Source organism: Rattus norvegicus, chromosome 16 (assembly GCF_036323735.1).
Source record: "Rattus norvegicus strain BN/NHsdMcwi chromosome 16, GRCr8, whole genome shotgun sequence".
NCBI lineage: Eukaryota > Metazoa > Chordata > Mammalia > Rodentia > Muridae > Rattus > Rattus norvegicus.
The window spans coordinates 45,109,076-45,133,331 of NC_086034.1; the positions used below are offsets into that span (position 1 = coordinate 45,109,076).

Sequence of the window (24,256 nt, forward strand, 5' to 3'; positions counted from 1 at the left end):
TCTGGCTATTATAAATAAGGCTGCAATGAACATAGTGGAGCACGTGTCTTTTTTATATGTTGGGGCATCTTTTAGGTATATGCCCAAGAGAGGTATAGCTGGATCCTCAGGCAGTTCAATGTCCAATTTTCTGAGGAACCTCCAGACTGATTTCCAGAATGGTTGTACCAGTCTGCAATCCCACCAACAATGGAGGTGTGTTCCTCTTTCTCCACATCCTCGCCAGCATCTGTTGTCACCTGAGTTTTTGATCTTAGCCATTCTCACTGGTGTGAGGTGAAATCTCAGGGTTGTTTTGATTTGCATTTCCCTTATGACTAAAGATGTTGAACATTTCTTTAGGTGTTTCTCAGCCATTCGGCATTCCTCAGCTGTGAATTCTTTGTTTAGCACTGAACCCCATTTTTAATAAGGTTATTGGTTTCCCTGCGGTCTAACTTCTTGAGTTCTTTGTATATTTTGGATATAAGGCCTCTATCTGTTGTAGGATTGGTAAAGATCTTTTCCCAATCTGTTGGTTGCCATTTTGTCCTAACCACAGTGTCCTTTGCCTTACAGAAGCTTTGCAGTTTTATGAGATCCCATTTGTCGATTCTTGATCTTAGAGCGTAAGCCATTGGTGTTTTGTTTAGGAAATTTTTTCCAGTGCCCATGTGTTCCAGATGCTTCCCTAGTTTTTCTTCTATTAGTTTGAGTGTGTCTGGTTTGATGTGGAGGTCCTTGATCCACTTGGACTTAAGCTTTGTACAGGGTGATAAGCATGGATCGATCTGCATTCTTCTACATGTTGACCTCCAGTTGAACCAGCACCATTTGCTGAAAATGCTATCTTTTTTCCATTTGATGGTTTTGGCTCCTTTGTCAAAAATCAAGTGACCATAGGTGTGTGGGTTCATTTCTGGGTCTTCAATTCTATTCCATTGGTCTATCTGTCTGTCTCTGTACCAATACCATGCAGTTTTTATCACTATTGCTCTTTAATACTGCTTGAGTTCAGGGATAGTGATTCCCCCTGAAGTCCTTTTATTGTTGAGTATAGCTTTAGCTATCCTGGGTTTTTTGTTATTCCAGATGAATTTGCAAATTGTTCTGTCTAACTCTTTGAAGAATTGGATTGGTATTTTGATGGGGATTGCATTGAATCTGTAGATTGCTTTTGGTAAAGTGGCCATTTTTACTATATTAATCCTGCCAATCCATGAGCATGGGAGATCTTTCCATCTTCTGAGGTCTTCTTCAATTTCCTTCTTCAGTGTCTTGAAGTTCTTATTGTACAGATCTTTTACTTGCTTGGTTAAAGTCACACCGAGGTACTTTATATTTTTGGGTCTATTATGAAGGGTGTCGTTTCCCTAATTTCTTTCTCGGCTTGTTTCTCTTTTGTATAGAGGAAGGCAACTGATTTATTTGAGTTAATTTTATACCCAGCCATTTTGCTGAAGTTGTTTATCAGCTTTAGTAGTTCTCTGGTGGAACTTTTGGGATCACTTAAATATACTATCATATCATCTGCAAATAGTGATATTTTGACTTCTTCTCCTCCGATCTGTATCCCCTTGACCTCCTTTTGATGTCTGATTGCTCTGGCTAGAACTTCAAGAACTATATTGAATAAGTAGGGAGAGAGTGGGCAGCCTTGTCTAGTCCCTGATTTTAGTGGGATTGCTTCAAGTTTCTCTCCATTTAGTTTAACGTTAGCAACTGGTTTGTTGTATGTGGCTTTTACTATGTTCAGGTATGGGCCTTGAATTCCTATTCTTTCCAGGACTTTTATCATGAAGGGGTGTTGAATTTTGTCAAATGCTTTCTCAGCGTCTAATGAAATGATCATGTGGTTTTGTTCTTTCAGTTTGTTTATATAATGGATCATGTTGATGGTTTTCCGTATATTAAACCATCCCTGCATGCCTGGGATGAAGCCTACTTGGTCATGGTGGATGATTGTTTTGATGTGCTCTTGGATTCGGTTTGCCAGAATTTTGTTGAGTATTTTTGCGTCTATATTCATAAGGGAAATTGGTCTGAAGTTCTCTTTCTTTCTTGTGTCTTTGTGTGGTTTAGGTATAAGAGTATTTGTGGCTTCGTAGAAGGTATTCGGTAGTGATCCATCTGTTTCAATTTTGTGGAATAGTTTGGATAATATTCGTATGAGGTCTTCTATGAAGGTTTGATAGAATTCTGCACTAAACACGTCTGGACCTGGGCTCTTTTTGGTTGGGAGACATTTAATGACTGCTTCTATTTCCTTAGGAGTTATGGGGTTGTTTAACTGGTTTATCTGTTCCTGATTTAACTTCCGTACCTGGTATCTGTCTAGGAAATTGTCCATTTCCTGAAGATTTTCAAGTTTTGTTGAATATAGGTTTTTATAGTAAGATCTGATGATTTTTTGAATTTCCTCTGAATCTGTTGTTATGCCTCCCTTTTCATTTCTGATTTTGTTAATTTGCATGCACTCTCTGTGTCCTCTCGTTAGTCTGGCTAAGGATTTATCTATCTTGTTGATTTTCTCAAAGAACCAACTTTTGGTTCTGTTGATTCTTTCTATGGTCCTTTTTGTTTCTACTTGGTTGATTTCAGCTCTGAGTTTGATTATTTCCTGCCCTCTACTCCTCCTGGGTGTATTTGCTTCTTTTTGTTCTAGAGCTTTTAGGTGTGCTGTCAAGCTGCTGACATATGCTCTTTCCTGTTTCTTTCTGCAGGCACTCAGCGCTATGAGTTTTCCTCTTAGCACAGCTTTCATTGTGTCCCATAAGTTTGGGTATGTTTTACCTTCATTTTCAGTAAATTCTAAAAAGTCTTTAATTTCTTTCTTTATTTCTTCCTTGACCAGGTTATCATTGAGTAGAGCATTGTTCAATTTCCAAGTATATGTGGGCATTCTTCCTTGATTGTTATTGAAGACCAGTTTTAGGCCGTGGTGGTCCGATAGCACGCATGGGATTATTTCTATCTTTCTGTACCTGTTGAGGCCCGTTTTTTGACCAATTATATGGTCAATTTTGGAGAAGGTACCATGAGGAGATGAGAAGAAGGTTTTGCTTTAGGATAGAATGTTCTATAAATATCCGTTAAGTCCATTTGGCTCATGACTTCTCTTAGTCTGTCTACATCTCTGTTTAATTTCTGTTTCCATGATCTGTCCATTGATGAGAGTGGGGTGTTGAAATCTCCCACTATTATTGTGTGAGGTGCAATGTGTGTTTTGAGCTTTAGTAAGGTTTTTTTACATATGTAGGTGCCCTTGTATTTGGGGCATAGATATTTAGAATTGAGAGTTCATCTTGGTGGATTTTTCCTTTGATGAATATGAAGTGTCCTTCCTTATCTTTTTTGATGACTTTTAGTTGAAAATTGATTTTATTTGATAGTAGAATGGCTACTCCAGCTTGCTTCTTCTGACCATTTGCTTGGAAAATTGTTTTCCAGCCTTTCACTCTGAGGTAATGTCTGTCTTTGCCTCTGAGGTGTGTTTCCTGTAGGCAGCAGAATGCAGGGTCCTCGTTGCGTATCCAGTTTGTTAATCTATGTCATTTTATTGGGGATTTGAGGCCATTGCTGTTGAGAGATATTAAGGAATAGTGATTATTGCTTCCCGTTATATTCATATTTGGATGTGAGGTTATGTTTGTGTGCTTTCATTCTCTTTGTTTTGATGCCAAGACGATTAGTTTCTTGCTTCTTCTAGGGTATAGCTTGCCTCCTTATGTTGGGCTTTACCATTTATTATCCTTTGTAGTGCTGGATTTGTAGAAAGATATTGTGTAAATTTGGTTTTGTCATGGAATATCTTGGTTTCTCCATCTATGTTAATTGAGAGTTTTGCAGGATACAGTAACCTGGGCTGGCATTTGTGTTCTCTTAGGGTCTGTATGACATCAGTCCAGGATCTTCTGGCCTTCATAGTTTCTGGCGAGAAGTCTGGTGTGATTCTGATAGGTCTGCCTTTATATGTTACTTGACCTTTTTCCCTTACTGCTTTTAATATTCTTTCTTTATTTTGTGCGTTTGGTGTTTTGACTATTATGTGACGGGAGGTGTTTCTTTTATGGTCCAATCTATTTGGAGTTCTGCAGGCTTCTTGTATGCCTATGGGTATCTCTTTATTTAGGTTAGGGAAGTTTTCTTCTATGATTTTGTTGAAGATATTTACTGGTCCTTTGAGCTGGGAGTCTTCACTCTCTTCTATACCTATTATCTTTAGGTTTGATCTTCTCATTGAGTCCTGGATTTCCTGTATGTTTTGGACCAGTAGCTTTTTCCGCTTTACATTATCTTTGACAGTTGAGTCAATGATTTCTATGGAATCTTCTGCTCCTGAGATTCTCTCTTACATCTCTTGTATTCTGTTGGTGAAGCTTGTATCTACAGCTCCTTGTCTCTTCTTTTGGTTTTCTATATCCAGGGTTGTTTCCATGTGTTCTTTCTTGATTACTTCTATTTCCATTTTTAATTCCTTCAACTGTTTGTGTTTTCCTGGAATTCTTTCAGGGATTTTTGTGACTCCTCTCTATGGGCTTCTACTTGTTTATTTATAATTTCCTGATATTCTTTCAGGGATTTTTGTGTCTCCTTTCTATGGGCTTCTACTTGTTTATTTATGTTTTCCTGGAATTCTTTCAGGCATTTTTGCGATTCCTCTCTGTAGGCTTCTACTTGTTTATTAATGTTTTCCTGTGTTTCTCTAAGGGAGTTCTTCACGTCTTTCTTGAATTCCTCCAGCATCATGATCAAATATGATTTTGAAACTAGATCTTGCTTTTCTAGTGTGTCTGGATATTTCGTGTTTGCTTTGGTGGGAGAATTGGGCTCCGATGATGCCATGAAGTCTTGGTTTATGTTTCTTGCGTTCCTGCGCTTGCCTCTCGCCATCAGAATATCTCTAGTGTTACTTTGTTCTGCTATTTCTGACAGTGGCTAGACTGTCCCTATAAGCCTGTGTGTCAGGAGTGCTGTAGACCTGTTTTACTGTTTTCTTTCAGTCAGTTATGGGGACAGAGTGTTCTGCTTTCGTGCGTGTAGTTTTTCCTCTGTACAGGTCTTCAGCTGTTCCTGTGGGCCTGTGTCTTGAGTTCACCAGGCAGGTCACTTGCAGCATACAAATTGGTCTTACCTGTGGTCCCGAGGCTCAAGTTCGCTCGCGGGGTGCTGCCCACGGGCTCTTTGCGGCGGCAGCAACCAGGAAGACCTGTGCCGCCCCTTCTGGGAGCTTCAGTGCACCAGGGTTCCAGATGGCCTTTGGCTTTTTCCTCTGGTGTCCGAGATGTGTGTGCAGAGAGCAGTCTCTTCTGGTTTCCCAGGCTTGTCTGCCTCTCTGAAGGTTTAGCTCTCCCTCCCACGGGATTTGGGTGCAGAGAACTGTTTATCCGGTCTGTTTCCTTCAGGTTCCGGTGGTGTCTCAGGCAGGGGTCCTGCCGCTCCTGGGCCCTCCCCCACGGGAGCCCAGAGGCCTTATACAGTTTCCTCTTGGGCCAGGGATGTGGGCAGGGGTGGGCAGTGTTGGTGGTCTCTTCCGCTCTGCAGCCTCAGGAGTGCCCACCTGACCAGGCGGTGAGGTCTCTTTCCCATGGGGTCTGGGAGCAGAGAGCTGCTGCGGGCCGGGATCCGTGGTAAACACAGGACGTGCCCGGTCCTAGAGGAATTCTGCCTTTGTGTGTCCCGATTTCACCAGGCAGCTTTCTTGCAGCAGACAAGTTGGTCTTACCTGTGGTCCCGAGGCTCTAGTTTGCTCGCGGGGTGCTGCCCACGGGCTCTCTGCGGCGGCCACTTATTAGCTTTCTTAACTGTCTATGTACCTCAAGCTGACTTTGCTTGTCTCTCTCTTTTATTGTGAATTTTTGACTTAACTATTCTTTACTTGCCTAAAACTTCACAGGTACAGCTAAAGTGTCTGTTTTCATAATTAGCCTTCACTTTTAGCAGTCCAGTCTGAACACCCTTTCAAGAAACTTGATTATATAGAGTTTTACTAGTAGAAGGCTTTATAGTTTAGCTGTTAGTTTTACAACAATTCTCATGGCTTTCCTGTAATTTCATGCATGTACACATAATATGGTCTTGAAAAAGGTCATCTCAATTATTTACAGTTACTTTTATTTTTCAATTTAAAAAAATTGGCCATTCTCCTTTCCAGTGATTGCATAGTAGTTGGACAAATATATGTAAATAGCTGATTGTATTATGTGACATGTTAGAGGTCGTTCTTCCTTCAGGCATGAACCTAGTCATGGAGTAATAGAACTGGATTTAAGAATTGCATTGTAATTGTGTTGAGAATTTGCATGTGTGTATGTGTGTTAAATATGTATCTATTTTCTACTAGGCTGCTCCAATGAACGCTAAAGATTCTGGCTGGAAAGTCTTGAGACTGTTTAATGGATGTGTTTACAGTGGTGTGGAAACCTTGGGGAAGGAGCTGTTTATGTACTTTGGCCCAAGAGCTTTACGGTAAGACAGACCTGTCCAATGCGCCATGCAGCTCCATGTGTAAAGGTGGGTGGAAGGGTTTGCTAGCAGTTTTCCAAGTTTCACATCTAACCATGGAGAAAGTGTTTCAGATTTAAAAGCTCTCTAACATGAAAGGCTGGGATTCTGTTATAGAAAAAAAAAGCACAAGAAGAATGCATTGTGATGAGTGTCCTCATTCCTCGTAGGCCTGTCCTTCTATTTCTCTTAAAAAAAAACCACCATTTGTAGGCCTGCAGGGCTTTTCTAGTCCACTGGAGCCAAGGCTCTGTTTTGATTTTTAGCAAATGTTAATTACTTTCTGTAACATAGGTTGTTTTGCATTTCTGACAGACTCTAGTTTGGTTTTAGTATGTCACTAGATTTTTGTATTTTTTTTTCTGTCTTCTTTCTCTGTCTGAAGCTTTGTGTGGAATTTGGGAACTTAAAGAACTCACGAACTTCCGACAGACACACTAAGTCATCCATTGTCTCAGGGTTCTTATGGGAATATGTGGATAATATATAGGCAAAGAAGGACAAGTGCGCTCTCTCTCTCTCTCTCTCTCTCTCTCTCTCTCTCTGTGTGTGTGTGTGTGTGTGTCTATCTCTCTGTTGTCTCTGTCTCTGTCTCTCTGCCTCTCTTTCTCTCTCTCTGTATACTATATGGTATAATATATATTATTGCTTTGATAATGTTAGATTTATGACTACCTATTTAACTTTTTCAAGTAAATGAAACAGGTCTGTGGTTTCCTATGTCTATCAAATCACTGTGTGGTTTTAGAGTTAGCTTCAGATTTTTGCAAACAGTGAGTATAAGTCTGCTTCCTGGGCTCTGTTTGGTGTTCCTTTACGATATTGACCAGATAGCACTTGACAAGGGAAGAGCTGTTACTTCTAATTCTAACAAGGGAAGGTGAGAGACACTCACAGAGGGGACATGGCTCTCTAGTTATTTATTGCATCTCATTGCCTACATATTTGGAGTACTTCAGGTTTCTGTAATTGCTTCTCCTTTGAGGTGTTCTTTTACTTGTCAGCAGCTTCTGTCCTTGGGCCACATTGTCACTTCATGGTTTTCCTTAGTCTGGAATTGATAGTATCAGCATATGTCGGCTGGTTCATGCAGTAATGATGTATTGCTGGGTACATTATTACCATGGTAGATTGATGTGGTTGAAAACACTTAGCACTGGAGAGAGTCAGGCACAATGGAATCCATGGATGATAGTTGAAAACATTGATATGTTATTGATTCTTGGTGCTAAGTGTAGATTTATTTAGGGAAGATGAGAGGGAGGCTTTGTATCAAATGTCCCCCACCACAGTGATGAGGAGGGAGTCATTTCTCAGTGGAGGGCTGTCAGTAACTGTTCCATGAAGTTCTAAACAAGGGCAATCACATCTTCAAGCCGCGTGAGCTAGTGGCATCCCTGGAGAGCACCTATCTCAATATATGGGTAGGGAAAAAATTCACCGGCTTGCTTACTTTGAATTTCCTGCAGCCCTAATGACTCTTCTGTGTAACAATTCAAGGTCAGAGGCAGACAGCTATTGGAATCTGCATTTAGTAATACAAACTCAACCGAATCCCATATTACAATATGACTTTAAATTCAAAAAGTGCACTTCTAAACTATTTTTATGTCTTGTCTCTTCATTTTGTTTTTAAATTATGTCTTTTGAAGATAATTATTTTTAGTATTAATGACTTCTAAATTCTTTTGTTTTCTTCCTTGGATCAAAAATTTTACTAAAATCTTTGAAACGTTCCTCACTACAAAGTCACTTGTGACATTTTATTTGTGTACGGTTATTATCTCAGCACTCATATTTAGGATACTGATCCACTTGAGTTAAGTCTGAGTAAAGCGCAAGACAAGCATTTTAGTGCTTTTTGTTTGTATGGTATTTCCTCTCTGTTTATATGCTGTTGTCCTGACACCTGGTGTGGTGATTACCTTTTCTCTCACACATTTCTTTGCAATGTTATCAAGAGAACAGTTGGCCCCATATGTGTATTTCTGAGCTCACAATATTATTTAATGGATCTAGGTATCCATTTTCATTAACAATACAGTATCTTAAAGTAGTTTTAAAGTAAGTTCAGATATGTTAGATGAGTCATCCTGTTTTAGTCATTTGATGTATTTTATTTAGTCTTTCAGAATTTCTTACAGTATATTTTGATTGTATTCTTTTCCTTCCTCCAACTGTTTCTAGACTCTCCTGACCTCTCTACCTAGCAAATTTCATGTTCTTTCTCCTTAAACAAACAAACAAACCAAAAATGGAGTTTAATTTGTGTTGCCCAACCAGTCCTAAGCATGGAGCCGTCCCTGAAATCTGGTTGATATGTCCATTCATATCTCACTGAAGATCTTTCCCAGAAGCTATCAATTGTGAAGAGCTTCTTGCTAAGGGTAGGACTTTCTCCTCTGCATGCTATCACAGTCTCTGTAAATTCATATGTGCATCTGTCCTATAGTATGTAGAACACACTGCACCCATGACATCATCTACCACCTCTGGTTCTTGCAATTTTTCTGTCCTCCATCTCCACATAGATCCCTGAGCCTTGAAGTGAAGGATGTAATGAAGACACATCCCTCATAGGGCTGTGCATTCCAACATCTTTTACTCTCTGTTTGTGTCTACTTGTGGGCCTGTGTTAGTTACTATCTACAAGAAGAAACCTCTGATTAGGGTTGAGGGATGGATTCATCAATAGGTACAGCAGTATGTCATCCAGAGGCATTTTATTGCTGTGTTCATTGAACAAAATAGTAGTAGTAGGTTTCCTCTAGGACCCATTCCCAATTTAGTCTCAGGTTTTTGGCTTCATTAATAATATAAGATACAGGCTCTGTCCATAGAGTAGTTCTTAAAGAAAAGAAAAAAAAATATGTTTGGTTGCTCCCATAACATTCATGCCACTCTTGCTCCAGTGGGCATATCTTACAGGCTGATCATTTTTGCAGTTCACAGAGATCATAGCTGGGTGAGATTCATAATTACTTTTCTCCTCCAGTTATGTGCATGACAGCTTCCAGTACTATGAACTCTAGCTGGTAGGAATGAAGTTCCCAGATGAGTACCAGCTGAATTTCATATTCTGTGCCCTAAGTATGTGATATCTTCAGTAACAGGGTCTTACTGCCAAGTTTGGTGATAGTGGGTAATGTTTAGAGGAGGGATCTATGGGACAAGGTTTCCCAATCACTCGAATCATGTAACCCATTCCTGGTACTGGAGAGGTTAATTTGGTAGCATGTGAAGTATAGTTTGGATATTGTCTCCTCCATAATATGGTAGCTCTGTATTAAGTGTACATATGTATATTTTAGGAAGTTTCAGGATTATTTTGACTGTTTTATTTCTTATGGTTTTCCAAATTTTAGGCTCAACTTTTTGACTGCTACAAAATTCTGATTAAGGATTCTTCAGGGTTTGATAGAGTTTACACTGGATCTGCGCATCATTAGGTGATTGTTATTAGGTTAACAATGTTGTACCCTGCCCTATTAACACAGAACACATAGCTTTTTTATTTCTTTTATCTGTTTTTGTAGTTTTCAGCCCCAGGCATATTTCATATCTCTAGGTAAGTTGATGCTTTAGCTGGGATCTGTGGCTCTAACAAACACTATGACCAAAGCACCTTAGGTAAGAAAAGGTTTGTTTTACTTTACATCTCCAGGTCATGGCTTATTATTGAGGGAAGTTCAGCAGTAATTCTAACAGGAACTGAAACAAAAACCATGAAGAATCACTGTGTACTAGCTCATACTTAGCCAGGTCCCCCCCACCCTCCATTTTTTTCTTTTCTTTCATTGGATATTTTCTTTATTTAAATTTCAAATGTTATCTCCCTTCCAGGTTTCCCCTCCGGAAACCCCATATCCAATCGCCCCCTCCCCCTGCCTCTATGAGGGTGCTCCTCCACCCACCCAACCACTCCCTCCCACCTTCCTGCGCTGGCATTCCCCTACACTAGGGCATCTAGCCTTCACAGTACCAAGGACCTTTCCTCCCATTGATGCCCAACGAGTCTATCCTCTGCTACACATGCAGCTTGAGCCATAGGTGGCTGCATGTGTATTATTTGGTTGGTGGTTTAGTCCCTAGGAGCTCTGGGGGGTTCTGATTGGTTGACATTGTTATTCTTCCTATGGTGTTATAAACCCCTTCAACTCATTCAGTCCTTTCTCTAACTCCTCCATTGGGGACCCCATTCTTAGTCCAATGGTTGGCTGTAAGCATCTGCCTCTGTATTTGTCAGGCTCTGGCAGAGCCTCTCAGGAGACAGCTATATCAGGCTCTTGCCAACATGCACTTCCTAGCATCTGCAATAGTATCTGGGTTTGGTGACCGCAAATGGGCTGGATCCCCAAGTTGGGCAGTCTCTGGACAGCCTTTCCTTCAGTCTCTGCTCCACATCTTGCCTCTGCATTTCCTCATGTATGTGGTTCCCCCTTCTAAAAAGGACTGAAGCATCCACACTTTGATTTTCCTTATTCTTGAGCTTCATGTGGTCCGTGAATTGTATCTTGGGTATCCCAAGCTTTTGGGCTAATATCCACTTATCAGTGAGTGTATATACCATATGTGTTTCTTATATAGCCTAAGAGGGCTCTGACCTCTTACATCAAGACCATGCCCCAGAGACATGCTCACAAACCAACTTAAGCCAGCCAATTCCTCAAGTGGGATCTTCCTCATAGATGACTCTAAGCTGTATCAAGTTGACAATGAGGGTTGTCCAGAACATTTGATGATTTATATTATTGTAAAGGGTTGATTTTTAAAATTTGAATTTTCAGTTCTTCTCTAGTAAAATGTTTGAGTGTGCCTTAGCCTTGTATCCTGCACCTTTGCTGACCTCAATTACTCTAGTTTTCATATTTGCATGTTTTGGCATTTACAGGGTGTTCTGGTTTGAGATAGGCAATCTAGGTAAATATTTATAGCATCTGTGAACTGTGGCATTTTCCTTTCTTCCCTCCCAAACACATTATCTTTTTTTAGAGTGCACTACCTGGGAATCCGACTGTGATATTGAGTAGACTGTGAGATAACGCATCCTTACTCTCTTTGCTGTTTGCTTTATTTTTTTCCTGCCTCAGGTACTACCTTTCTTGTTTGTATGGTAGATAACATCTACAACATAGCCATACTTGTGCGGCGGAGATAGATTGCTGCCAGACAGCATCAAACAATGCAGGGTGGCTTGGGAGCTAAAAAGAATTTATCTGAAAGCTGCTAACAAGGAAGCTAACAGGCGAACATGTCTGCTCTACTGCACTGTGCAGGCCCATTGGTGACCTGATGGACAAGAAGCACTTTTGTCCCTCGCAGGGCCTCCCCAGAATCCCTAGTCCTCTGTTCAGCATCCCTCTGCAGTGCTGCTGTAGCAACACTCATACAGTCCAATCGCTGTTGGCTGGACTTGCTCTTTCCATAATGCTCCCTTACTTTCCTCAATCAATGCTGCGAAAAGAGGGACTTTGGCTCACCTTCTTTCGCCCTTGTATACCCAGCATTCCAAAGAATAGCTGACTTAGCACGAATTCAGAAACAAGTAATAGAATTTGTTCTAGATGATGCTACATTGCTTTGTCTTGTCTGTGGCCCTCCAGAGAGTCCTTATCTGTATGTTCAGGTCTTTCATTGCCCCGTTGAGGTGAGAGTAGCAAAGAGTATTTTAGGGCACACTTAAGGCTGATGCTCTGTTTTGCAGTGCACATACATGGTGAATTATACAGACTGATCTTATCATAATCTTACCAATCTTCCTACTTCATTGTGATAGTTTACCCTTTCTGCATATTGCTAGATTTCTTTTATTGAGAATGTTTTTATTTGTTTTCATGACAGATGTTGGCCTAAAGGGTTATATTCATATATACTTCTGTTTAATTCTGGTATTAGGATAACCCTTCCAATGAATTGTTAATTTTCCTTTCCTATGTGTTTTTTTTAAATAGATTTGTATCGATAGACTATTAACTCACTGTGTTTGGAGGCCTTGGAAGAAAGGGAAAGGCAGAACAGATAACATTAAAAAATATAAAATCAATAGATGACTAATATAGACTATCAACTTACAGGATCTGGAATCACCTAGAAGATAAGCCTCTGGGCATACCTGGGAAAGTTATCTAGATTAGATTAACCTCTAACCAGACCTGTAAAGGATTATCTTGATGAATTTGATTGATTGTCCAAAGAAGAGCAACTTGTGTACTGGACTGCATAAAAAAAGGAATATAATTGAACTGAATACAAATGGCTTTCTCCTTCCTTATAGCAGAGACAATATGATGAGATTTTTCAAGCCCCAACTGCTCTAAAGTATATATATATATACATATATATATATATATATATGTATATATATATACTTTATATATATATAGGATATATATATATATATATCCCTAGATCCTCTATAAAGATATATTTTGCCTCTTTATGAATATATAGTGTCTTGGTAGGGATATATGCTGCCTTAAAAGGTATATATGTACTACATCAATATATATACAAATATATATATTGCCATGATAGCAATACATGTACTCCCTTGAAGTTTGATTTAAGACAAACCCTTCTTCTTTCTTAGATTGTTTTTTCAGGGTTTCTGATCACAACAACATAAAAATTAGCAAAATCAGAGAAGGGTTGTATAAAATGAATGAAGATTTGGATGTCATATAGTCTAAAGCAAATATATGTACCTGTAACCCAAAGAAGAAAAGAGAGATTTTTATAGAGTTAAATGGGCAAGAATTTTCCTTAGCAAACCCAATATAGTAGAAGTTGAAAGAAATAAAAACAAATATCCTTCACACATACCCAGTCATTGTGCTGAGAAGCCCAGATGAAGACAAAACCTGTAAGCAACTAGATTGAAAGAGACATATGTAGAAACAACGTTGAAAAGTACACTGGGCTTTTCATCAGAAACTCTGCAAGACAGAAGGCAGCAGGGAAGCCACTAAATTGCCAGAACAATAAACCTCTCAACAGAGAATTCAGAACTCACCAAAAGGATGTATTGAAAATGAAGAGGGCACTAAAAGAAACAAGTAAGGAAAGTCAGGAGAATCCAACACACAAACGCGCAATGTAAAGAGAGGCCTTTCTGTCTCGCATAGGAATAAATAACTGTAATATTTGACGCTGCAGGAAGCCATGGAAAACAGCAGATGATTTTATTTTTCTTAAAGTATGTCTAAATCAATACCTCTCACTTTGTTTCATTTCTGTCATTCTATGTTTAAGTTCATTTACTAGTGCATGTGTTAATCTGTTCCTTGAAGAGTTCTTTTTTTTAGTTAAGTCTGTTAAAAAATGTTCATCTGTTCATGAATCTTAGTACTGGTTTCTTAATATATCAATCATTAATTTCAATGAGTGATTATATAATGTAAAATGAGTATGATAAGCATCTTAAGTATATTTTAATTAAAATTAGTTTTTATCACCTATTTCAGTTGATATTCTATTTATCTCACATATTATATATGATATATATAAGATTTATATAAATAAATAAATCTTACATAAATCTTGCATATCATTTCTGGAATAGCCTTACAGAAGTACTTAAACTTTGTATTGGTAATCGCTTTTCTGTTGAGTTTGTAGAATGTGGAACTGAGTGAATGTGTAAGTAGTTGTTTTTTGGGTTTGGTGGTTGTGGTTGCTTTTCATCGTTTTAATGATTTCAGAACTCCAGCTCCTTGGAGATCTGTCACAAGGACTACATGAGGCAACCACAGGGTCCCCTGAGAGGCCATCCAGCAAGGAGCCATCCTTCTGGTGCTTATGCCCTTCTAGGTCCTTTTCCTATAGGACTAAAGGCCACCTTGAGATGCGGTGAGATGGTCCTCAGCAGTCAGTAAGCATGTCTGTAATTTTCCACTGCATCCCCCATGCTCCTCATATTGTGCTCAAAAAGCTGCAGAAACTGAGTCCAATGGTAGAAAGGGGGTAGGTAGCTCAATTATTGGTAGAACGAAAATGGCTGTGGTGGGGTTGCTTGGTGGAGAGAGTGGAAGCCCCTGCCAGCTGCTGACCGAGCCCATCTGCCCTACCCCCCAGCTCACATTGGGACTCCCCAGGGGACCCTGGGGAAAAATGCTGCTCTCCCCTCTATCACCTGCTTGTCAGTGCAGGGGTGGGGGTGGGGGGTTGCTACTCTGTGCTAAGCTGTAGCTGCAGGCTATAAAATAGGCTCTAACTATGAAAGGGACCTTTATGATGTCAGTGGAGGCTCCATCCCAGGACCCAGAGACCTCTATCTGCCAAGCTCAGTAACACCAAGCTCAGTCCGGATCACTGCCCCAGTCCACAGTCAACTATGCGCCAAGATGGCAAACTGTTGTAGTTGTGAGGTCAAGTGCTTCCTACAAAGAAACTAATGAAGTGTATTTCAGGCTGGCTTGGCACTCGCACCCCAACAAGAACCTGCCAAACAGAGGGGACACTGAATAATTCAATCTGCTATATGAGGTCTACAAGGCCCTGTCATTCACTAAAAAGAGATCTATGTATAACCCTGAGGTGGATGTCAGTCTTTCACGTTTGATCTGTAAACAAAGAGTAAATAAATGGTCACAAGATTACAGAAACAAAACAAAAACAAAGGAAAAGGGGAAAGAAAACCACTTTGTGGAAAATAGCCAGGAGAGGTATGGAAGAAAGGGACAGGAAGCTCTGGCCAGGGGCCAGTGATAGGAAATGAAGATAACTCCTGAAGTGAAGTAAACAGAAGCCAGCCCTGCCCCGGGCCAGCCAGGAGGGGCCACAGTTAATGATTAAAGGTAATAAATGTGGCAATTGAGTTCATGTAGACAATTCTCCCATCTTTCAGTGTGGACTGTGTTACTGCGGGCCCACTGTGTGACAGTCACACTCAGTTCACCCTCTAGCACAGTGGCCAACTACTACCAATTGGTATAAATACAGTCAAATGCATCCCAGGAAATTAATGAAGCCCACTGCAATTTGGCATTTGCTGGCACCACAACAAGAACCCTTTCCCCAGAAAGAGGAGGCTAAGAAGTTCAGGCAGGTGTCAGAGGGTGATGCTAAAAAGTGATCAGTGTATGACTAAAGTCTGTGAGAGGACCGGAAGTAATCATGGCTTGTCCCCTGATACACATGGAGCCTTTTCGGATCTCGTCCTTCAATAACCTGGGTCTGTCAGTGGCAAGCCTCATTGCCTTCTTTATCACATTCTCTTGTATGTTGAACCAGTCTTCATTCAAACTAGCTGTTTCACTTTTCATCTGGTTCCTCTTTTGCTGTACATCTCTAGGACTGGGAAACACAGCATTGTGTAATTTACTGATGTGGATTCAGAGAGGCTAAGCTAGTTGTTCAAGGCTGCAGAGCAAGGAAGAGGGGAGTCTTGCATGTCTGTCCCACAGGCAAGCTGCAACCCTGAGTAACACTGTAGAGTTCTAGGGAGGCCCTGAAAGCCTCTTAGGAAGAAATAGGGTAAGTCTTACCTCGATGTAGGAGATTTTACTTGATGTAGGAAATTTTAAAGACTAACAGGAAGTTTTTCTGGCAGAACTGAAGGAGAGGCCAGCTACGGACTCAGGATTTTTCCTCACAATTCTCTGTTATTTAAATGACCAAAAATGGCAAACATTCCAGATACATCAAAGAATTGGGATGATTGTTAAGTAAAATGACCCTTTCCAGACAGATGCAGATGTCCTACTTCTCAGAGAACTACTTTTCTGCTTGGCTGTGTATCTTCCTGGATGACATTTTACTTTTTTTGTTTGTTTGTCTTTTGAAAAAAATTTATTAGATCTATTTCTTTATCTAAATTTCAAATGTTATTCCCTTTCCTGGTTTCCTGTCCATAAGCCCCCTATCCCCCCCTTCCCCATACAGGTTTCCCCCACCATCCACCCGACATTCTACTTTTATATTTGTGTATGTGTGATTCTGAAGGTATTGTGTGACAAAACATTCCTGGTGAGACATAACACGAAGGTCTGCTCACCACAAATACAGAGCTCAAGCCAGAGCAAAGAATGGATACCACCAAAGTCCAACTTGGTGAACCATTTTGTGGTGTTGGGGTAATTCATCAAATATAATTGCTTATAGGAGCAGAGATGACTCAAAGACAGTTGTATCACCAAAGTGGGTGGCTTGGATGACAGCTCAGAAAAGCTGCAGACAGCTCAGCAAATTGGAGAGTATCCTTTCTAAGTACCTCAGTTGGTCTACACCTCTTCCAGGCAGCTTCTCTGGTTTCTGCTTCTTCCAGGCAGATGTTTGGGTCTCATAGTCTTCTTTGCAGCCTGGCTTTGCCTCTCCAAGAGGGACAACTCTCAGCTTTTATTCCTTGCTCTGGCAGAGAGGAACCTAGTGTATGTGGTCAGTTTCAGGGACTTCATGAATACATTTTGAGTTGTTTACCTTAAGGAGCTTCCCTGAAGGATCTAGTATTTCAATCTCAGGAAACTCATACAATAAGGAATTGGACTGAGGACTTCCCACATGGTAGGCAAGCACTCCACCTTTGACATCCCAAGCCTAACGCAAATATTTTTACTTTTTTCAAATCTAAGTTATATTTTGGTTTATTTATAAATACATAAAAGTGTGCATTTAATTAACAATATATCTATGGGTGGTTTGTTGGTTCTTTGAGACAGTGTCAAAGTCACAGGCTGCCTTTAAGCTTGCTTTATAGTATAGGATGACCTTGAATGTCTAATCTTCCTGCTGCCATCCTCCTACTCACCATGGTTTGATTGCAACTCCTCAACTGGTTTACTGTACATGATTTAGAAACAAAAGCATTGTCCTAACTGGGCCTGCTGGTAGCTATTCATGATCCCAGACACTCAAGCGGCTGAGCCAGGAGGAATCAGGACATCCTGAAAGTGAGGTCTTGTCTAAAAAATAAAAAGGCAGAGATGTGGCTCACAGATGAAGGGTAGAATTCCTCTCCCAGAATATGCCACGGTTTGCATGATTTGGGGTTCAACTCAATAACTAAATATAACAGTTACCTCTGCATGCAGTATACAGAGCAATTGGCTTATTTCCTGCATTCCAGCACATCCACACATGCCAGCAGGTTAAGGGAACGTTTGGATTCAGGTCCTTTCCAGAGATGGTCTGTTTCCTCATGGCCCATCACAGCACCCCCTCTAGCAGCAGTGTTGAGGTTGGGTGATGGGGCAGTGGGCTTGCAAACATCATTGAGCTTCCTTCCATATCTGTAACACTTGCTTCCTAGCTGTGCTTGCCTGTCTGTGAGGCACCCTTCTTCCTGTTCTTTTGAAGGTGGGTGAATTGTTTTATTCTTTAGTTTAGCTCTTGCTATTTTGTTTTGCTTTGTTTTGTTTTCTTGCAACCAGCCTCACAACTTAGCTATGACTGGTCTGGAACTCATTCTGTAGACCAGGTTGACTTTGAACACACAGAGATCTCCCTGTTTCTGCCGCCAGAGGGCCTAGCATGTGCTACCACACCTGGCCCTATCATTCTTTATTCTAGTTTTGTATTCTGGGTTTTAAAATGTCTCAGAAACTTGCTTGCCATTCTGCAAACATTTTAAACATTAATATTAATTTTGAACATTAAAAAAGAGAACTCCATCTCCCACTGTCGCTGCATGGGTGACTGTGTGTAGTTTCTCCTTTTTCTGCTCCATTGTCAGGTTTCTGCCAATCCCTCAAAGCAAATTCACATCACAGAGGTTATCTCTATGCTCCCTCCTCTCAAAGGAGACTCATGTTGCTTGTTACGCATGACTTCCAATATCACTATGGAGGCAAGGTTCTAATTTCTTCTGAATAGGTCTCTGCAGACCACAGGGTTGCGGAGTTTCAGGGTCACAGTCCTTTGCCATGGCTTCTGTAGGTGTTTTCGTGTTCCAGATGTTCTTCCTGAAAGAACAGGTTCTCTTTGAATCATTTCAGGGTTCTGTGCCAATCTATGTCTCCCTGGTTCATCTCCAGGGAAAGAAAATTTTGTTTTGGCCTCACTCTCAACAGCAGGGGAGCTCCAGTCAGCACCTGGTGGCAAGAGGCTTTCCTATTCTGTCTCCGGTTTTTACACTTTGTAAGTCAGAGCTAAATGCACTGCTTGGACAGAGGTTTCCTGATCCCCCTCACCCTCGGCTACACCTGTCAATACTTCTGTGTGTTAGAAAAATGTTTGCAAAGCAGGCCACCTTTCATAAGGATGCTGTTGGGGTTGTAAAGGCTGCACTTTTGATTCTCCTGGCCTGAGCATCCCTTTTCATTCCTTCATGAGTACCTAAGTACACTCTCAGGACTGCAGGGATTACAAGCCGGCACACGACCCCACACTTGGTATTTAGAGCTTTCCTTAAAAAATTAGTTCTTTTCTCCTTACCTATTTTTTATTATTATTATTATTATTATTATTATTATTATTATTTAGTGTAGTGGCTTTCTCTTGAAATCTTTTTCCTGGAGGTAATACGGGCTCATGAGCTGATATTCAGATCATAAAACATCCGGGTTCATTGTTAGAACTGCCCGCATGCTGCTGTGCCTCAAAGAGTTTAATGATGCCAATATATTCTTACTCTTAAAGGTGCATGGCATTTATTTGTTTATTGGAGCTCAGTCACAATTAGCTATTTAATATTATAAATACAAATCAATATGAGCTAAAGTGGTTGTTTTATATGCATTTTGCCCCTACACTGAATGTATTTCCAAGACAATGGTGCACCAGCTTTGTTTGTAGTTCTTATTGGGGCTACTCCTACGTTTTACTTGGGTCGTGACCTTTGAGGCTTTTGATGTGGATGTGGTTTCATTATAGAAAGTGATTTAGAATCCACTTTATGAGCTGTGCAGCTGCAAAGATTTTAGCTATGATGGCTCCTGGGCATGACAGTGTACACCTTTCACTGGGGCTAAACCTCCATAAGCTAAATTATGAAGTACTTACAGGCACACATTTTTCCCGTCAAGAACTATAGGGCATGTAGAATTCGTTTATGATTGATAGTGGGGCTCACAAAGTTTGAAACCGGCATTTAAAAGCTAGACTTGTTAACCTTGTGTAATATTGTGACACAGTGCTTTGCAAGTAGAAGCACACAGCAGTACCATTCACTGCCAAAAGCACCACATTTATTAACTCAACCAAGCCATGAGGAAACAGATTTGAAAGGCACAGAATAATTTGTGATCTTCATCGGAGGTCTTGCAAAATCGCTTCTTCTTAACTGGACAGGCTAATCAATTCTACAAAATCTGAAAGGCTATGAATTTTTCATTGCTCTATTGTGGCTTTGAAGTTAACTGTAAATATTTATAAATACCTTCTTCCCGATATGCATAAAAGTAACTGAAAATGAAAAGAATTGTATAAGCTTTGTTTACTCATTCTCTGTCTCTCACAAATCTCTCTCTCTCCCTCTCCCTCCCTCTCTCTCTCCCTCTCTCTCTCTCTCTCTCTCTCTCTCTCTCTGTGTGTGTGTGTGTGTGTGTTTGGGTGTGTGTGTGTGTATGTACATGTACATGTATGCATGTGTATGCATGTCTGTGCGTGTATGAATGTATTGCATGTATGTGTGTATGCATGCATGTGTGTACACGCATGCACATTTGTGTGTGTGTGTGTGTGTGTGTGTGTGTGTGTGTGTGTGTGTGTGTATGTGTATGTGAAAATGTCTCTGCTTAGGTCAAACAGTAGGCAAGAGATGTATATATTAACCTGTAGACCTTAGGTTGCAATAGATAAATCTTCCAGTTCATTGTGGCTAAAATAAGGAATCTCAATGTTAGGGACCTTGTAGAATATAGAAAGAAATTATAACCAGTTTTTGGCTTAGGCTTTTGAATCAATAAATATGGAAGGATGCTAAAGTTTTCTGTGAACAAAGATATTTTATCCAACTTTAGAAACAACAGCTCTGTTGTTTTGGACTAAGTGTTTGGAACTTACAATTTCCCTAAAAAGTGCTTTTAGCTACTTTTTTTTCCTCTTTAAAAGTAACTATCCCGAGTAACATTGGTTTGTTTGTGATTTTTAAAAAACAACTAAAATGATGACACATAATATGCTTCTGTTACTCAAAAATGGGCTGGCTCTGTTTCAGGATTCATTTCGGAATGAAAGGCTCCATCTTGATTAACCCGCCTAAGTGTGAAAATAGAGGTGGAGTTTCTCCAGCTTTTGAAGTGCAGCTCACCAATGACTTGATCTGTTTCTTTGACTCTTCAGTAAAACTCAGGTAAAGAGAGAGAGAGAGAGAGAGAGAGAGAGAGAGAGAGAGAGATTTAACTCTTTGCTTAAAAAAATAATAATAGATTTTGTATCTTGCTCTTCAACTGGTAATGAACGCCCACCCCCATCCCAGTTAGCTAACAGATGCAAAATTGTAACAAAGAGAATAGATATTAACAGAGCAAGATTCAGATAAGGGCACTAAGTACTTTAGCTGCAAAACAATAGAGCCTGGATCGATAGTTTGGTTATGACATTGCACATGTTGCTTAACAAAATCTGTATGATCAATAAAAGGTCTCTATTACTAGGATTGTCATTGTCCACCCAAGTATCTCCTATTCTATCACATACATAAACATTTGCATTTAGATCAAAGTCCATTTAATGGCTCCAAAATTATAAAGCCATTATAATTATATACTTCTTTGATATACTTTTTTCTATAGAAATTCAGTGGAAAGCCAACAAAGAGTCAGAATGATGGAAGGATTGGATGTATGCTCACCAAAGTTCAGTCTCTCAAGAGCAGAAAGTGAAGTTAAGAAGCAGAGAGATCGGATGCTGTGTGATGTGTTACTGGATCAGAGGGTGTTGCCTGGTGTAGGGAACATCATCAAAAATGAAGCTCTCTTTGACAGTGGACTCCATCCAACTGTTAAGGTATAAATAGTTTAAATTTTGTTTCTAACTTTTTTATAAGTACTATAAGGATCCAATGTAAAATGGAAATCTGTGCTGGAACAACATAGTCACTACAGCAATCCTTCTCAACTTCTGAGTCACGAATCCTTTATGGGTCAAATGACCCTTTCAGGGGTCATCTAAGGTCGTTAAACATGGATATTTATTTACATTGTGATTCATAACTAGAAAATTACAGTTATGAACTATAAATGACAATACATTTATGGTTGGAGAGTCAACAGAACATGAGGACTCATACTAAAGGATCACAGTATTAGGAAGATTGAGAACTGTCTACAGACACCAGGTATTTTCAAGTCTTGGCATCAAGTGTCAGGTTATGCGTATGGCTGTCTCAGCCTGCCTGTTAGAGCTGCTTCACTTCCTGCTCTCAATTGTCCTTCATTTACTTTGGCTTATTTTCCCCATACCTTGGATTGGTTTTACTTTCAAATATATTTTACCCATTACACTTACTGTTTAAAAAGAAAAGTGTCTTGTACAGCTACAGCGCCACCTGTGATGAGGGCAAGTGTTCTCATCAGTGATGTTTCCTAATGTCTAAGCACAGCGGCTAGCTTTAGAGAGGTCACTGTGAGGTGTGAGAATGAAGTGATTAGGCTTGCCATTAGCCTTTTCTATGTGGCACATTAAATGTATGCTCTACACCACTCGCATGCATTCCTACTCATAGGTGTCGACAACAGGAAAGAAAAAACGTTTTAATGAGCGATAAGGACGGAATTCGGGCAGTAGGGACTAAAGAGTGAAGGAGCAGAGAGCAGAAGAAAACTCACAGTCCTTGTTCAATTAGCTTGGATTGACACAGAGAGGAAAACGTTAGATGTCTAGAATGGGATCCTAGGACAAGGAATGGACTTGGTTTTGTTTTTAGTTCTCCAACCGGAGAGACTTGTGCTCTTATTTTTCTAGGAGAGACAATTAGTAGAGAGAGGGATGTTAGAGAATAGTGATGGATGGAGTAAAGCCAGGAGAGACTGGAATGGCAGCATCTGCACATTTGTTTCTAGGGAGGAAGTCTGCGCCGAAGGCTCTTATCCAGATTTGTCACTGTTAACTAAATTCTAATGATACCAACTATTTCTACTAAATAGACTGTATTAAGTAAATTATTTTTACACAAGTCCACATATACCTCTTTGTCTTTTGCATACAGTTTCTTGTTGGTTTTGATAAAAATCCAAATCATTAGTAGTTAAATGGTAAGAGAAACATTTTCTGACAATTTTAGGATAGGTCCTGCTTTTTAACACTTTGAACAAGTTAGTTCAATGCAACAATACTAAAATAGAATCTTAACAAAAATGAGCTTCTTAAAATCACTCAGGCTTCTCTGGAGAATGGTTTCTAGAACTGACCCAAGGACATGGGTGATGGCTTGCGTAGCATTGTATGAGGCCCTAGTTTTGATCCCCAACATCAGAGCTAGAGAGTGGTAAAGAAAGAGAATGTGCAGGAACTTTAAACTGATTGTTAATTCTCTTTAAGAGAACTAGTATATGAGGTTATAGTTACAAATAAATTACGAAACTACGTTTTCCCACTAAGGTGTGTCAACTATCAGACAAACAGGCCCATCACCTTGTGAAGATGACCCGGGATTTCAGCATTCTCTTCTACAGGGTAAGAGCAAATATTTACAACACTGTGCAGTACCAGTGGTTTCCTCTGGTGCCTTTGCCCTTTGCGGGGGTGCTGAAGCCGGGCGTAGCCCTCTGGTGGTCAGAACGCAGATTCACGGAGCAAGACTGTCATCTGAAGGACAGGCACAATCAATGGTTAAAATTTGGGGTCAAAAGTCAGTCTCAACTTACCTCACTCTGAATGTATTTTGTTCTAGTTGTACAAAGTTGAACAGCAGTTATGTTGCTATTTTGCGTTGATTCTTGTTGTATTTGGGCATATGAAACAAAGAATTTAAACAGACTTATACTTAAGGATAAGTCAATAGGTTCATTTACATTTTCCCATTGGTTATGTGAACTTTAGGTTATTTACATAATATTTAGGTTTCTTTAAAATCTGTAATATGAAGTTATGCTTTTATATGTACAAGAAAAACTGTGCTGAGGATGACATATGCTTTCATTAACATATTAGTTAGCAAACAGTACAATGATCCTATAGACCTGATAAAAGGGCTTTCTCTTTTAAACAATGGATGATAGGTAATCTTGTCTTCCCACCACAATCTGTTTTCTATATTCATATATCTCTAAATGTTTTACTATGCTCAGAAATGAAAGTATTTCATTAATCGACCTAAAGTTCTAATGATCCTCTGCCTTCAGTAATAATGGCCATTTTATAATGACCGATGCCCATTTGTTCTTCCAGAGAAAAATGACTGTAGAAAACAGTGTATTCTGCCTACATCAAATTGGGCATTTCATACATTGCTTACATTAATATGTATTATTGGTGTAATTTCAGCCCATATATAGTCATATTTTGGAGCTTTTAAATTTTCACACTGCTGGTAGAAACCAAAAATAGTCTCTTTGTAGGTGCTTTAAAAACATGTGTATAGAACAAAACTATAGCAGAAAAATTAAAAGGTCTTTTAAAATGAAGCTTATACCAAATAGAACATTTCTTTGTTCGGATGTATCTGAGTTTTTATTTTCCTTTTAGCAAATCTCTAGAGTTAGGGGGGAAAAAGCCCTTTATCAGGCCAACAAAGAAAATGCTCTCGTTAAATTTTATCCCCTAAAAATAAGGTTTTTGGCCGTTGAAACTGAGTGAGCAGCTTCCTTGTTCTAAAAGCAATCAGATTTGAAGCTAATCTAGCCCTTTTCTTACAACCATGTAATTATGTTTAATTAAGAAAGCCTTAAAAGCATAA

The 24,256-nt window shown here is 39.7% G+C and overlaps 1 protein-coding gene across 5 annotated transcripts in view; it reads left to right on the top strand.

Moving 5' to 3' along the window:
- Neil3 (nei-like DNA glycosylase 3) overlaps window positions 1-24,256 on the top strand; it is a 60,019-nt gene that overhangs the window by 17,675 nt on the left and 18,088 nt on the right. For all 5 annotated transcript variants that reach the window (XR_010058285.1, XR_005494578.2, XR_005494579.2 and 2 more), the window contains 4 exons: window positions 6,323-6,447; window positions 20,576-20,710; window positions 21,153-21,366; window positions 22,960-23,034. Coding sequence is in view for 1 of the 5 variants with exons in the window: in NM_001170346.1 (NP_001163817.1) it covers window positions 6,323-6,447; window positions 20,576-20,710; window positions 21,153-21,366; window positions 22,960-23,034 (549 nt within the window). In the remaining 4 variants the exon portion in view is untranslated. The remainder of the gene's footprint in view (window positions 1-6,322; window positions 6,448-20,575; window positions 20,711-21,152; window positions 21,367-22,959; window positions 23,035-24,256) is intronic.